The 16,880-nt window shown below is 32.5% G+C and overlaps 1 protein-coding gene across 3 annotated transcripts; it reads right to left on the bottom strand.

Annotated features, from left to right (window-relative positions):
- Window positions 1-4,109: 4,109 nt before the first annotated feature.
- Window positions 4,110-10,612, bottom strand: G18F (autophagy 18 F-like protein). Of its 3 annotated transcripts, XM_090302400.1 has the most exons (9): window positions 9,455-10,323; window positions 9,036-9,145; window positions 7,341-7,805; window positions 6,838-7,257; window positions 6,310-6,540; window positions 5,397-6,203; window positions 5,148-5,305; window positions 4,621-4,955; window positions 4,110-4,340 (listed from the first exon to the last, which is right to left on the bottom strand). In XM_090302400.1, the coding sequence occupies exons 3-8, from the start codon at window positions 7,647-7,649 to the stop codon at window positions 4,649-4,651; spliced, it is 2,232 nt and encodes a 743-aa protein (XP_090158526.1). In that variant the 5' UTR covers window positions 7,650-7,805; window positions 9,036-9,145; window positions 9,455-10,323; the 3' UTR covers window positions 4,110-4,340; window positions 4,621-4,648. The 3 variants fall into 3 exon arrangements, with proteins under 3 accessions (XP_090158526.1, XP_068499875.1, XP_068499874.1); XM_068643774.1 differs by lacking the exon at window positions 9,036-9,145 and having other exon boundaries at window positions 4,110-4,313; window positions 9,455-10,612; XM_068643773.1 differs by lacking the exon at window positions 9,036-9,145 and having other exon boundaries at window positions 9,455-10,577.
- Between the last annotated feature and the right edge of the window lie 6,268 nt (window positions 10,613-16,880).

Below are 16,880 nucleotides of genomic sequence, written 5' to 3' on the forward strand. Positions count from 1 at the left end.
AGTCTATCGACTGTCAGCAGTGAACACGAAAATCCCATCTTGGGTGATTTTAACACTATCATAGGAGGGTTTGTAGTAGGAGGGGTTGATGTGTGTAGACTTTACATACTTGAATAATGTCTACCCAAAAGACTCTTACCCTTGCCCAACATTGATGCAATAGTAAACATCACATCGAAATGTGAGCTACTCAATTTTATTGATGCATATTCGAGTTACAACCAAATTTGAAAGCACCTATTGGATGAGGAGAAAACAATGTTTATGGCAGAAATGACCAGCTACTACTATGTGATGTCATTCAAACTGAAAAATGTTGGAGCCACTTATCAACATTTGATGTATAAAATTCTCCAGCCTATGTTGGGAAGGAACATGGAAGCATATGTAGATGACATGATGCTGACTTCTACCTCCACAATTAATCACAAGGACGATTTAGAAGAGTTGTTTGCCACCATTGCATAATACGAATTCAAGCTCAATCCAAAAAAAATGTGTTTTAAGACTAAGGGCGGGGAAGTTCTTGGGTTTCATCCTCATGGAGCGAGGAATCAAGACAAATCTAGAAATATGTGTTGTCATCATTAATACGAGAAGTCCAAACAATGTAAAAGAAGTACAACGAATAACTAGGAGAATGGCAACACTATCCCATTTCCTTTCCAAATACGGTGACAAATACTTCCCTTACTTATAGTGCCTTCAGAAGAAGGATCAATTGCATTGATAGAGGAGTGTGAGGATGCCTTTGTAAACCTAAAGGAATACCTTTCCAGCCCCAAGTTCTTGTGAAACCAAGGAAGTAGACATGGTTGCAACGATACATTATTGTGAGTGACTGTGCTATTATTTCAGCCTTAGTCCAAGAGAATGAAAGGGAGCAGAAGCATATGTACTTTGTGAACAAGGTATTGCAAAGACTACATACACAATAACAAAAGCTGGAGAAAACGACATTGGCAGTAGTAGTAACTGCCCACCACCTACGTCATTATTTCCAAAGCTACATTGTCATTGTAAGAACCAATATGCCCATTAAATATGTACTTTGAAAGTTAGATGTGGTTGGATAGATGATGAAGTGGTCCATCAAACTTTATGAGTATGACTTCATTACAGAGCTAACTCCACCTCCAAAGGAATCATATTCGACAACAACATGATGTGTATTGTCAGTGAATGTGTCGTCCAACCTCAAAGGTAGCGGTGCATGGATCATCTTAAAGGTCCTGCGAATTAGACGGTTTGATTCACAATCACATGTTAGACGCTCTGTTGTAGTTACATTTTACATGTTTATAATTTTTTGTCTAAACTTTACTACATTATATTTTTACATTTCCTGTTTCAATTCCAATTTCTCCCTTCTTAATTTGTGAATAAAACAATATTACATAATAGATTCAATTAATATGTTTTCTTTGGGATTCAACCTATTTTGACCTTATATTGCATTTGGGAAAAACTTAGTATTTTTGTTTGAAAAAATGAATGTGATTGAGCAATTACCAGTGACCTAGTCCTACGAAAGGTGATACCACATTAGATCGAGAATAAGTTATCCCTCAAATGTGTCGATTAGTACAAAATCAATTAAATACTCGATAAAGACGCATACAGGCTGAAAACTCTAGATGAAGGTCTCATCTCTCAGACTTGGAACACTTAATGCTTGCGCTTTTATTGTAGTTAAAGTTTATTACCTTATGCAACACTCTTTTCCTTGAGAATTTCCTATTCTCAAGGATTTTTAAGAAGGTCAATTGAAATTTCAATAGACATTTTGTATTTATATTTACAAGTCAAATTATTTTGCTTGAAGGACTCTAGCAAGACTAGAATCCAATATAGTACAATCTTAAACCGAACTAAAATTAATCATTCTACATGAACAACTCTAACACGATTGGAGTCAAACCTTAAATCGAACTAAGACTGACCATTATGCATAAACGACTTTAACACAATTAAATCAAACCTTAGACCAAATTAAGATTAACTAATCTACATAAATAGTTCAATCTCAGTTCGAATTAGATCTCGACCTATAAATACAAAAATCATCACTCAAAATCAACTAACATCGGATGTTTCTCATTTAAATTCAATTAAATTTTAATTGAAATGACAACTATTTAATAAATCATAAAAATAACTTATAATATATATATATATATATAACAAAATGTATTAACACTTTAATATAATCGGTTATATTGTTAATTTTTTTTAATATTTACTTTTTCTTTATTATAATAAAATAAATAATTAATATAATATTATTAAAAAAAAAAAAAATATATATATTTTCAATTGAATTTATTACAAACTTTTCAACTCAAATTTATTTAATTTCTCTAAATTCAGATAATCTCAAATATCATTTTTTCCACATACAAATATGTGGTAAATCTTGATTACACATTAGAATATGGGATTGGTTTTAGATAATACACAGGTTGGCACATAGTTCCAAGTGACAAATATCAGTAATTATTGTATTGCACGTAATTCAAAAGACAACATTTTCATTCCGGCAAGTAATTTATAATATTTGAGGTTCCAAATTTTCCATGACAAAATAATGATGAATTTTTATTGTCAATAATTTATAACTACACCCCATTGAAACACTTTTTTACTATTTTTCAAAGCACTTTATATATCTGCCCTATTTTCTGATTGATAAATACTATTTTAAAATATTGATTTTATTATATTTGAGGGGTTTAATTAGTCATGCTAACAAAATAGATACCTTTAATTAAAAAAAAAAATTAAAGTTGAGATCCTTCTACAACTCTCTTAATTTCTTGTATTAAAAAGTTTATTTTTATTTTCACTTATAAAAACTATAATTAATCGGTCAACACTTTCATTTCATGCCTACTTTAATGCATCAAACGTAATGGAAGTTGATGTAACCAAGCACTTCCGTCCAATTTTATACTCTTAAACTTCAATTAATTTCTTTAGTTCAATTATAATATTTTTTAATTAAAAACTGTAGTATATTATTGATAACATAATTTATTAAAAAAAACTTTTAAATAGTATTATTATTATTGAGACACTCTTTCAATATTTGATTTTTTCCGAAAATAACAATTACCAAAAAAGTACATCTCTTTGAAATCTACTTGCAGAAAAATTTTGTTTCTTAAACAGAAACTGATATCTAGGAACGAATTCTACACTTATTTTTTTTTTAAAAATTACATTTGATAAAAAGAAAATATTTATATAATATAATATTTACAACTATCACAAAATTCCTTTTTTTTTAAATTTTAGATATTATTTACAACCTTTTTGTATAAATATTACAAAAGCATAAATTATTTTGTTATATTTAGTGACATGAATCGTATAATATAAACCCAAAGTACCACGAAAAAAAGGTAACAAAAAACGAGTTCAAAAATGTCATTTTAAGAAAATTTAAACAATAGACTATCTTGAAGAACCAATAAAAATATGATTCATTAAATTAATCACACAAATTTCATTTCAGTTTAAATTAATATTATTTTATTCTCGTAAATTAAAAAACATAAATTAAATTTCAAATTATTATATTTATAAAAACTAATCAATTACACATACATTATTAATTTTATTTATTACTTTGACTTACTTCAAAATATAAAGTTTGGCAATGTTATTTTTTCATACATATTCCCCTTCCATCTCTTACTTGTTTAACCATCAATGGTCACATCACATCTCATAACTTATGAAGTATCCATCTTCTTATCCCCAAGGATATTCACACTGTATCATGAACACCATTTTTAAATCTAATGTCTTATTGCTATTTTGTGAAATCAAATTAGGTCTAATTATTAAGAAAAATATGGTTTTCAATATTTTTGCCTCAGTTCTTTTATTATTGAACTGGTATAGTTAATTGGGTATTTTAAGTTCAAAATAATAGTACAAGTTGGATAATAAATAGAGTTTACAAATTACAAAGACTTATTTCCTGTATAATCTCTAAAATATATACTTCTTTTCACCTTGTCTTTCTACAAACTAAATGATGATGATGATTATGATAATAATCATTGGGGAATTAAGTTAATTAATAGAATAGAAAGAAAAGGTGGGGGTGGAAGGACACGGTGATTCTATTATTTACACATTAAAACTAATTATTGATATACATGAATCTGTTATTTACAATTTCAACAGAGAAACAAATCCTTGGTAGTATCCACAATTTTGCATCATAGTCAAGCTAGTGAAGCTACTCCTTAAGCTTCTCTATCTCTCCAACCATTTTATATACACTGTTAATTAAGCCTCCACTGCCAAATCAAAGAATATTTCCATGCCTGAATTAAAAACCCAGAAGGAGATAAGCCAATTAAACATGTATAACAATGATACTAACAAAACTGGTACAAACACAATGCTTACACAATACTAATAAAAAAACAGAAGTGATAACAACAATAAGAACTTTGTTGTCTATTTCATGTTATTTTAATGTATCCTAGGTTGTTGCCCTATAAGCATTATGCTAATACAAGAGTTACAAATGATTGATTGTGTTGTAAACAATGCATACCAAGAAACTTTAAACAATGTATAAAGCAGATGGAAACAAAGTACCTTCAATTCAAATTCAACTCCATTTTCTTCAAAATGATTCTTCAAGCTTTCTGTCACTATTTACAAACATGAGTTGAGCCTCGGTGTTTAAGTGCTCCCTTCTATTATTTACAATCTCATGCTGAGTATTTGGTTTAAAGGTGTCACTGTTATTTACAAAGCTCACAGTTTCAGAAGGCATAACATGATTATCCCATTCAGTTCCTTCAATCCCACTTTTAAACTCAGAAAGAGCATCACCATCATCATCAGTCCTGGATGAAATCCTGCCATTTCCAGATGGCCGCAAACCATGATGTGACAGTTGGTCATCTCTTTTTCTATCTATAGAAGTCCTGTAACACAATCATAATTTTTCAATATTATAAGCAAGCTATCTACGATGGGGGAATAATAAAGCAAGTAAGAATCCAAAGAAAATTTAACATCAACAGACAAAGTGACAAATACAATATTTAGAAGCACAATGCTCAATACTAAGTCAAAAGAATACAGGAGAAAATCATTCCATTAATTTGTCATCAAACCTTGTCTGCTGTAAATTTGGAGACTGAAAATAGTCCACAATTGGAACCAAGTCTTTCGATCTAGCTTCAATCACGCATGTTGGAATCTTTTCAATCTCAAATTCGCCTTCCGAAGGAGCTTCTATGTTAGGCTCTTGCAACATTGAATGAAAATATATCTGGTTGGAAAAGAATTATGCATGTAAAAATCAACTAAAGGGCGTATCCTAAGAGACTAAAACCACAGTTTCTGGAATTAAAATGACATACCTCTGGTTTTGACCATAATGAAGTCTGAGCTTGATGCATTTGAAGTTCAGCTTCTGAAATATATAAATGATGCTTCTCCTCAAGAGAGGGATTAACTTTAATCACTCCATTCCTGATTTTCGGGGTAATGGTGTGCTCCTCCCCCATTTCCTCTGGATATATTTTTTTGGCATCGGACATTCCATTCTCACCATATATGTCTATGTTGTCTTCTCGCTCTCTTCGACTATGACATATATTCCATTTTTGCATAGCCTCAACTACTAATCTTGCATCATCCTGTGGAAGGGATTCATAAGCAGGAGCCAATCCAGAGACAACAGCTGAATCTTGACTGGTTAACATCCGCAGAGCATATTGTATCATAGAACCAGTGGGTGAAAAAACCAACAGTTGATACTTTGAATTGTTCCCTTCAGAACTTTTATACTTGCGAAAAGATGAAGCAATAGCCCCAGAAAGGGAAGTCTTCCTACCAGTTGCAGCAGCAGCAGCACCAGTTACGGTGCCCCTCCAGCCATTGGCTCCATTCCTGATCCGGCTTACCACAGAAAGAGTGATTGGAGGACCAGCCACAACCAAACTCTTTTGTTTAGGCTTTAGCATGGCTGAACTATGAGTCCATCCCGGGGGGTGATTAGCTGTAGTGCCTAATCCACTATTTTTTGTGGTAAAACTATCATCATCATAGGACTGAATATTTACATGTCCTCCTTGAGGATTTATGGCAAATAGATGGCTAGTGCCCCTCGAGGAACTAATCATAATCCACTTGCTGTCATCACTGAAACTGATATCTTGAATAACCTGAAAATCCCAATACATATTATTATAGGTCCATGCTGCTTGTGTAAATGAATTTTGATTAAGACACCGAAAATACATTAAACAAAAGGACAATCTATGCACTCACCGCATTTGTAAAGCCACGTTGCAGCTTATACAAATGAACATAAGGGCCAGTATCAGAAGCTGACAAATTGTCCTGTACAGGCATGATCTTGAAAACATTTATGTTATGACCCTGAATGGAAGCTGTCACTAAAATGGTACCACTAGGATCAAAGCTTAATGCTGAAATGGGACTCTTGTGGGCCCTAAATTGCGCAATAACATTTCTGGAGACAATATCTTTAACAATAACCTGAATGAAAACAAAAACAAAGTTACCCTACATTAAAGACAGAACAAAATGCTACAGCAGCAACCATAACAGTACTCTCAACCTGATAAGTAAAACAACAAGTAAACCTCAAAAATATTTGCAAAGACATCTATTTTAAGAAAGACATTAATATTTTCAAAACAAGATTTGTACGAACAATGCTGGAAGAAAAAGAATATAATCCTAGTAACAATATAATATTTTTTAATCTATGTACCATCTGTAAGCCAACATATATATATTCAAGTAAACACAAAATCAAGAACAGCATTTCACCATTCCAATGTTATCTGCATCTGTTGAATGACTATTAATGGTTCCAATGCCCTTAGAGCTAGAATTTACAGATTGTAATGAACCATTGGTATCAGAGCAGTATCTGGAAAGTTTCTTATACCCCATGTCTCCGAGGGATACAATACCAGTAGCAATATGCTTGCTGGACTCTTTGGCATAGTGTGCAATCAAACTCCCATTAGAAGAAAAACCAGAAAAACTTGCAGAAGGTATCAAATGTTGTGCACTGACATGTCCTGAATTGGAGACAGCAACTGGACTTCCACTATAAGCCAGCCATCTTGGTCCCACCGCAAGTGGTCCATAACCTATGCCTCCAGAACCAGAGACACTCATGACTATAGGATTGGTATGTAAAATATATGCCCTTATTAATGTGGTGGCATCGAAACAGTGAATCTGCAAAAGAATGATTCCATCAAATATTCCAGCAAAATACATTCTAAAGTTGATTAGTATAGAATATATATTAGAAAGTATACCTGAGTGGACTGAGAAATAGCAACTACTCGGGGACTGCACCTCACAGAATAAACAACAGATCTAAACTTCAGCACATGAACATATGATTGGGATTTCATAGAATAAAACCTAACGGTAGTTGGCAGGTAGTTTCCATTCATTTGGTCATGTGAGTTTAAAGTGCTCCCATTATTAGGAGTGACCAACCCATCCTGAACATTGCTCCCTCCTACAAAGAACCCATCAGTACAAACAACCAACAGCTGGCGACTGTTACTGTAATTGTCTTCAGATCTTTTGGATGCAATTGGATTAGGTACCATTTGCATAAAAGAAACAGGACCATCATGTCTGGATACAAGGTCACGGACATTATTTGATTCATCGACATGCCAAACCTGGAAGCCAGATCGATATCCTAGAAGAAGTACTTTCTGACTAACTTCTCCCTCACCCTCTAACTTGTCAAACCCGGCCCAGATAACCTATATAAATTTATGATTGAAATAAGTCACCAGGTCTACACAAAATATAAAAAAATATAAATGAAATAAAGTATCTATTATTCAGTAGAAGAAAGGAAACTAAAAGAAATATAAAATACCAACAACATATCAGATTCAGCACTGCAAAGAAAAAATGAAATTTAAGAACTTGACAGGGATTTGAGTATTTAAAAGCAATTCTCTGGACATTCATACAAAGACTTAAGGTATTCAAATTTACTGTCCCCTTAAATCAAATCACAACTAGATGAACAAATTCATGAAACAACCTGATTATCTCCAAAAAGCACATAGCTAGACATATAATTTATCTGTTCACACACCCAGTAAAAACAGATTAGATCACTTTTTCATACAAAGAAGTCTATTAAGTCCATTATCATGAAAGAGCCAAATAAAAGAATTACATCGTTAAAAATGGTTATAACTTTCAAATTTTAGCTTCGTATCAGTTGAAAGTGTCCATAAAATCAAATGTAAAAACTCTAAATCCCTTCTACCTCACATGAATTCCTAACCGTGCAATCCATAACACTATGCAATGTGACACACTCCTGCTTATATCCAATAAATGACATCATTTCTTACTACACAGGATGCTTAAATCCAAATAGTGTCCACGTTTGTAGCCAAAATTAGTAAAACTATAAATAACTTCTCATATCAAACTATCAAAGAGAGCAAGACAAGTGTTAAACAGAAGATTAGCATAATCATGAAATAGAAACCTAAAAATGCCAAACCACCAATTTCCTGATATTAAAGTGTCAAGACACCTGCAAATTAAAATTGCAAGGATGCATTCACTACTTTACCAGATAGTGGTTGATCGTAGTCAAAGTAAAGTATAACACTAAGCAAACTTAAGGAACAATATCAGGTGTTCAAACCCATTCTATAGAGGTGTTTACCCAGCCATAACTTCCGACATAAGGGTTACACATGTGCCTATGGAATTGTATACTCTTTCAGAGACAAAATAATGTATAGTCCACTTCTAAATATTAGCATTCAAAACATTCCATTCAACAAAGCATCCTTTCAAAACAAACAATAAAAAACAAAATAAGAACTTCACAAATAGGAAGCCACTAATTGCACCAAGCAAGAGCTCTCGGTAGGCTAACATGACCAAGCAATGGCATTCTTATCCCCAAATCACACATTGATTGAATCAATAAACATGACCCCAAATAAAAAGCACAATACCTTTTTATTAAACCTTGCACGCGACAATTCAAAGTATAGAATTTTGAACTATGTAATAATGACTGAGTATGAACAAGCAGCGGCAATGACACCAGATTCGCATGTTAAACCTATACTTTAAAATTAGAAGAAATATAGACCATTCAGATACAAAATCAAGGTTTATCTCTATCACAAAAAACAAGGAGTTTTTTAAACAATCAATGAATCTAAACCTGCCCTCTAATATTAGAAGTCATTTAAACCATTCAGAAACATGATCAAGTAATTAAACAATTATACATAAACCAAAAATAAACACCCTATAAATGCAAACTGACCACCACCTTTACAATTTAAATCAATACAAAACACTAGTTCACCGCGATGACCAATCGAGCAACTAGTCCCAAATCACCAATAAAAAAACTGATACATACCTGATCATGGTCGGGGAGATCATCCCTCTCCACAACGGATGAAGCTACAACAGATGCAGCAGAACGCGCAACAGTGGAAGCACCAGAGGAAACAATCCTTAAGTAGCTAGAAAGAGCACGAAAAGAACTAGGAATGAAGCCGCTGGTTTTGCCACCACCATTACCCTGATGAAGAAGCTGTTGCTTCTGTGCATCATTCCTCATCCCCATCACCAAAAACACCAAAATAGATCCTAACCACAACACAAAAATCAACGATTCCCCAAATTCACCTTCAATCATAACCCCAACTTCCCTCCCCGTTCTTCACCCTCTCCCACCATCCACAACCACAGCAAATCTTCAATCACGCCGACCGAAAAGTACAACCACCCCAAATAAAATTAAAATCTTTTTTTTTCTGGGTTCTGCTCCAAAACACCAAAAACGACAAAGAAGACAAAAAAGTTGGGATTTTTCTTTTCCTTCAAACCACAATCAGTTATTATTTTTGTTATTATTATTATTCCCCATAATAAATGAAAAAGAATAAAGGATTCAACTAATTACACAGAATAAAATAAAAATGAAACTTCACGGTTTTATAAAATGCTAGATATGATTGATCAGATAGGATTAAGGAAAAGGGTGTTCCAAAAACCAGCGGATAACCAGGGAAGAAGAGATCCGATGAGAGGGAAAATCAAAAGCTAGAGAGAGAATAACTGTAGAGAGGAAGAAGAAGGAAGATAGAGATGGAGAGAGAGAGAGAGAGAGAGAGAGAGAGAGAGAGAACGGAATTGATTATTGGATAACAAAGGAAGGAAGAAGCAAAACCAAATTGTGGAAAAGAAAAAAAAAAAGAAAAAAGAGTCTATGCTCACGTCTCTTGTGTTTCTCTCTCCAAAAGGGTTTTATTAATTTTTTCAAAGTTGTTTCTTCTTTTCGTGTGTTTGTTGTTGGTTGTGTTGTGTTGGAATTCAAAGCTGTTCCTTCCAACCAGTTCAACAAGAAACTAACCTCTTCTCCTTCAAAGTTATCTCTCTCCCACGTCTCCAGCAGTATCCAGTATCCAACGCTGTCAAACAGTTTTTCTTCTTCTTTTCACCTTCTCTCTAATTAATCATTAATTAAATAAGTTTGTGGGATTAAAATGATTGAAGAATTAAATTAAGGGGTGACTGTCCCAGTTCCCATTATGCCTTTTAACACTTTCCAACTAAGCACCTTCATAATGAATCATACTATTCCTAATTACTACTGCTTCCTAAAATATTGCTAACTTCTCCCATAATCTTACTCTTTTTCCTAGCTCACATTTTTCTCCATAAAAACCCTTCATACAATATCTTCACACTTTTATTTTTTTATATATTACTATTATGGTTAAAAAAACATTACAAATTACTGAATTTTTAAAATAGTTATTATAAAAAAAACTACAATTTTACTTTTACATCATTAAAGGTATTGATTAAATATGTTTCTTATTATACATTTAACAAACAAATTTACAATGTTAAGAAAGAAAAAAGATATTAATAAAATTTTATTTTATTATAAATATTTATAAAATTTAAAGTTTTGGTTAGGAATAAAAGTTAATTTTACTTTATATGATAAATAAAGAAAAATATATTTAACCTTCTATATTTTAAGTTCTGCCATGCGTTTGATCATTTCACATTTTATATAAATTTGAATATTATTTTTAATGCGCGGTTAATATAAAGATTTTTATATAGATTATCACTATAAATTATAGTAGATATAATAAGTTTTATAGAATTTATTCTAAGCTCATAGTTTTATAATATTTGATTATAATCATGTATGTAAGATAAAGATGCCATCGTAAAAAATGCTTTAACAAACCTATTTAAATTGATATTGTTTTAAAATAATGACTAATTGCATTAAGATTATCAATATATTTAAGTTAATGAGACATTGAAAAAATAATTAAAGTGTATAATTTAAATGAAATTATTCAGTTTTATAATAAAAATAAGTTTGAAGTATCAATATTTTAAAATTTAAGAGGATAAATAATTTTAATAATTTTTAATCTATTTCAACGAGCTAAATACTTATATATATATATATATATATATATATATATATATATATATATATATATACATTCTGAAAACATGTGTTTTTATTCCAATTTATTTATTATGTTTTATTCAAAGTAGTTTAAGTAAATAACATTAATAACGATGATTATATAAAAATAAATAATTTATATTATACTGTAATGTTGAAAAATGTAAATGAATTATAATATGCCATGTTTTGAAATGTTTCCCAAATTTCAGATTTGGATAATTTTTTTATTTTAAAACATAATAAGAAAAAAATAAGAATATAAATTAAGCACAACTTTTTCAGCGCATGCATCGCTCTCTCTTAATATGTAAAAAGAAGATACATAATTAGCAACACATATATATTAAATACTTTATAAATTCATATTATTTATATTTTTGAATTATATAATGTCATATATTAATACCTATATTATTTTTTTCTCTCTCATTCATTATGAAAGGTAATAATTTTCTATTTGTTCACTTTACAGTTTCCAAATAATCTCTACTATTACTTGAAGCACTTTTACTTTATTGGTTGGTGCTACTTAGAAACAAAAAAACAATGCATTCAGGGTAAAAAGTGAAAAGGTACCATTAACTTTTAACATTATGAGATGTTTCCTCGGAGAAATAATAATAATAATAAATGCAAGTTGAAATTAGTCAAACATTGGTGGTTTAATGATTGTATGAAACTCGTGAGCTAGGAGGGTGACCAAATATTTTGCATTTTAATTTTTTTAAAAATAAATAAACAATGACTACTATTACTCAATTATGGTACCAAAAATCAAAATTGCACTTTTCCAACGACTTTACTTTCTTTTCTTCCTTTAAAGGGTTGAAAGAGATGAAGCATGATCAAAGAGAATGAAAAGGGAAATTAAGATACCCAAAATGGTGCACAAAGCTTCCTTAAGTTACTATGGATGTGTTTCCCCTCATGTTTATTGTCTCCATTTGGTTATTTTCTTTGTAACTTTCTTATGGAAAATATTATGAAGAGTTTGGTTCTCAAGAAATGTGGGACCAAAAAATTTAGGCCACTCAAATAGGGGAATGGTCCATCTTTACCTACAAATCATTGGTCATTCTTTTAGTATCAAACAGATTTTGTGATCCTTTTCTCAGCTCATATGTGACATGCAAAGCTCCAAACAAAAACACAACTCCCAAAATATCCATTTCCATTCTTTTCAACTCATATCTAATGTGTACCTATACTACTTCCATCAATTGCCAAAACCATAGAACAACAAGCCCACACAAAACTAGGAAAATTATAAACTATGCTATCATCACATGCATAATTCAAATCAAAACTTTTCATATTTGTTACTATTTCAATATTTGAAAAGATTGAAAGTAATAAATGGTATCTCCAATTTCTACAAATTTAGTAAGTTGTTTGATGGATATTTTAGATTTAAAAGTTCACTTCTTAATATAGTATTAGAGTTATTTAGAATTTATTTTAGTGAAAATTTATTAGACTTATCATGTCATCTGCTATTGAGAGAATCATCCATATATATATAGTCTCACGTATGAGTTGAAAGATTTCGATATGAGAAAAATGTTGAAGATCCTAAATCAACTATAAATAAAAATATTTCATAATATATAAATAGATATAAATAAAAATATTTTATAATATATAAGTAGATGAAAACCTTATCTTATAAACTGATTTTTATAATATCAGTTTAGATGTCAAGTTGAGGTGTCATCCTATCTAAGATGTCAAGTTACATAGTGATGACTAACATGAACATTTTTATAAAAAAAAAACTGATTTTATAAAATTGAGTAAAACATAAAATCTAATTTTTATTTTTTTAATCAAAATTTCAACTAAATTAGTGAAGTAATAAAAGATTCTATTAAATGTTATCAAAATATAAAACTATATTTATTGAAAAGGGTGAAGAATATTTTATCTAAGTTTTGTGATGTATACCATTATAATAAAACTCAGAATTTTTGTCTTCTTGATAATTGTTTTGGTTTGAATCTATTCCAATACTTGAAATTTTGAAAATGAGATTTAAACCTAAAAGAATATATACTCATTGATAGCAAAGGTTGGACAATGAGGTGTTTGCAAGGGTCGCTAATGGTAACCTAATGCAACAAGAAACCTCAAAGCTAACCTCACTTTTTCATCAAGTCAATGAGAATGTTTCATTTCACAAGGAAAACTTTAAAACGTGCTTCTAAAGTTATTTTAGGATTTTTTTTTTAGTTTAATTCTAGTGAAATAATTATTTATTCTCGTAAATTCTTTCAAAAAATGATAAAACACAAGTAATTACTTGACCAGATTAAATTAAACTAAATACACAATTAGTATGTAACTTATTTTATTCATCTATTAGTTTGTCTAGTCAAAATAAAAAACATTTAATATGCATTGCAGTACTTTTTCATGGATTACTTAAAAAATCACTTTTAATATTAAACTGTTATTTTAATTCTAACAAAAACATACTAACTTTAATAAAATAAAATAAAATAAATTGAAAAATATAAAATCATATTAAAAATATGTGTCTACGAAATAAATAAAAAAATACTATTTTAAAATAATAGTTTAAATTTAATAAACTAGTTTATCATTTTTGGTAAAAAATTGACTTTCATTTACGTTATCGACAAATTCTTTAAAACAATTTTAACAAAATGGTGCTTATTTAAGCATTTTATATTTATCTCCTTAAAAAGTTAATTTAAGAGATCTATATTGTGAGTCAACAAAGGAAAAGTAAAAGGGAAGAAAAGCTGTACCACAAATGCAGATTTTTATTGAAGAATTAAGAATTTATTAGATGAAAATAAATGTTTTGGTTTTTGGTCTAAGGATAAAAAAAGTAATGGCGTCATACAAGATACACAATCACAACACCATTATTACTTTTTTAATATAGTTTTTTTAATTATTTATTTAAGAACCGATTTTGAACTACTTTTTCTATTATATAAAAACTTAAAATTTGTTTGGTTAATCAAATATAAATCATTTCGAGAAGAGAAGTTGGTGTTTGGTGTTGTTTGATAAATTTCTCTGTGTTGCTTATTTATTTTATTTTAATTAAATAGTGTTTTTATAATACCTAAACTCTGCAGAACACTTTTTCTTGTTGCAATCTTCTCGTCTTCCTGGTCTTTCGGCTGGATCTCCTTTGGTCTGGACACGATGGGGGGAGTACCTGCGAGGACACTCTGACGATCAAGTCAGACCGAGAGCTAGGTACCAGAAGAGTAGGGAGTGAATAGTTACCTTGGGTGTTGTGCCTCTTCTGCTATTTATACTGCTCTAGATGGGCTATGGCTGCTATGGGCCTGCTTTAGGGTCCAAACGAATGCTCAATTGTGCCTTAACCGTGCTTATCATTTAAGTTGACTTGTTTATACCTAATTACGTGTTTAGTTTTGCATCTTGTCGTCTAGTCGGCTTTGTCGTCTGGTCGGCCTTTCGGCCACCCGGTAGTACATATGCCCCCCAGGCTCGAGTGAGTTGGTTTGAACGTAACGTAGAGTCGAATTGCCGTGAGTCTTCGCAGGCCGAGAGGTTTTGCTAACGTACCCTCAGCAGGGACTCACTTGGGTGTTCTTCCTTGGCCGAGAGGTTTTTCCGAACTCTCTTGGCCGAGAGGTTTTCTTTCAAACTCTCTTGGCCGAGAGGTTTTCTTTCATATTCTCAGCAGGGATTCACTTGGGTGAATTCTTCTTTGGCCGAGAGGTTTTCTTTGAAACTCTCTTGGCCGAGAGGTTTTTTATCGCACTCTCGGCAGGGATTCACTTGGGTGAATTCTTCCTTGGCCGAGAGGTTTTTCTAATGCACTCTCGGTAGGGACTCACTTGGGTGAATTCTTCCTTAGCCGAGAGGTTTTCTTTCAAAATCTCTTGTCTGAGAGGTTTTTAATCGCACTCTCGGCTGGGATTCACTTGGGTGAATTCTTCCTTGTTTCATGACTGCTCAATTGCTGGATGTCGAGTGCGGTGACTTGTACTCGAGGCGCGTGGACCTGTAGCAGTGAGAGTCATACGCTAGGTGTAATCTGATCCGTTCGTTGGATGTTGATCCAATGTTGATATTCATTTTGACGGTTCGCATTCCCATCTTCTTTGCCTATAAATAGGAGTAGTGGTGGGCTTCGATTTCTTCGCGTGAACCGTGTATTAGCTCCGAGAGTCCGATTGCCGAGTTATATCCTTGCATTCTATATACATTGATTGAGGAGTTTTCTAGAGGTAACGATGTCTTCGCTTTCGGCTACCACCTCATTTTCATCTGTGTCTGGGGGTCCGAATAGGGAGAGGCCATTGGCGGATGATGCCCTTATGAGAGATGCCGAGAGTGCCGAAGGTTCCTCTCAGGCTGTCGGTCCTCTAAGTCGGGAGAGTGCAAAACCTGCAGTGTCTCTATCGCTAAGTGGGTATGCAGGGGAGGAAACCCGAGAGGCCGAGTACATATGGGTGCATAATAGTGTTCGTGAGGTTTTTTCTGACTTCACCAAGGTTTCCTTACTTCAGGATTTTGTAGATAGTGTAGATATTGTGTTAGAGGGTGTGCCTAGTGGTGCTTTCGCTCTTCGCAAGTGTCGAGAATTCGAGACAGTCTGTTTGGGTAGAGGGGAGGGGCATAAAGACTTTTTCTATTTTTACTCTTGTCTATTTTCGGACATCCATGTCCGCTTTCCTCTTGATGTCTTTACGATGGAGGTGTTGCGTGTCTTAAACATAGCGCCTACGGAACTGCATCCGAATAGCTGGGCTGCCATCCAGGCTTTTCGGTTGTTGTGTGACGTGTTGAGTCTTAGGGCAACCGCTAGGTCTTTTTTGCACTTTTTTGGTACTAGGCCAGGTGACCGGATAGGTTGGTTGTCCCTTGTCGGTCAAGCGAAGAATAGCTTATTCGCTCCTTACACGACCTCTTATAAGAACTTTAAGACAGGATTCTTTAAAGTTGTCATTGAGCAGGGAGGACAACAATTTTTCTTTAACGGCGAGACACCCAGGTTTCCTTTTTATTGGACGAAGGATCCGGCGCGCTTCAGTGTATGGTTGAGGTCCCTGATGACCGATGACGACCTGGAAGTGTTATCGGTGTTGGACAAACTTCCTCGAAAGATTCCAACCCGGTCCCTCGTCCGTGCCTACTTATCTTCTAATAGATGTGTCGATGTTGACGGTATGTGATTTTACTCGTCTTGTCGTTTGTTTTACTATGACTAATTTGCTTTCATCTTATTCAGGTATAATGGCAAGTCTGGTGCTGCCAGGTGGGAAGAAGGACTACTTTCGAGAGCTTCGCTTGAAGCGACAAAGCACAAATGGCCACGAGGGGG

The sequence above is a fragment of the Phaseolus vulgaris genome, chromosome 5 (assembly GCF_051622355.1).
Source record: "Phaseolus vulgaris cultivar YP4 chromosome 5, ASM5162235v1, whole genome shotgun sequence".
Taxonomy (NCBI): Eukaryota; Viridiplantae; Streptophyta; class Magnoliopsida; order Fabales; family Fabaceae; genus Phaseolus; species Phaseolus vulgaris.

Bases quoted from the DNA above. Each gene is read 5' to 3' on its own strand.
- G18F (XM_068643774.1), bottom strand. From the start codon at position 9,736: ATGATTGAAGGTGAATTTGGGGAATCGTTGATTTTTGTGTTGTGGTTA. The intron at 6,204-6,309 runs GTGAGTGCATAG...TGGGATTTTCAG, and splicing joins AACGTGGCTTTACAAATGCG to GTTATTCAAGATATCAGTTT. The intron at 5,306-5,396 runs GTATGTCATTTT...TTTTCCAACCAG, and splicing joins CATTATGGTCAAAACCAGAG to ATATATTTTCATTCAATGTT.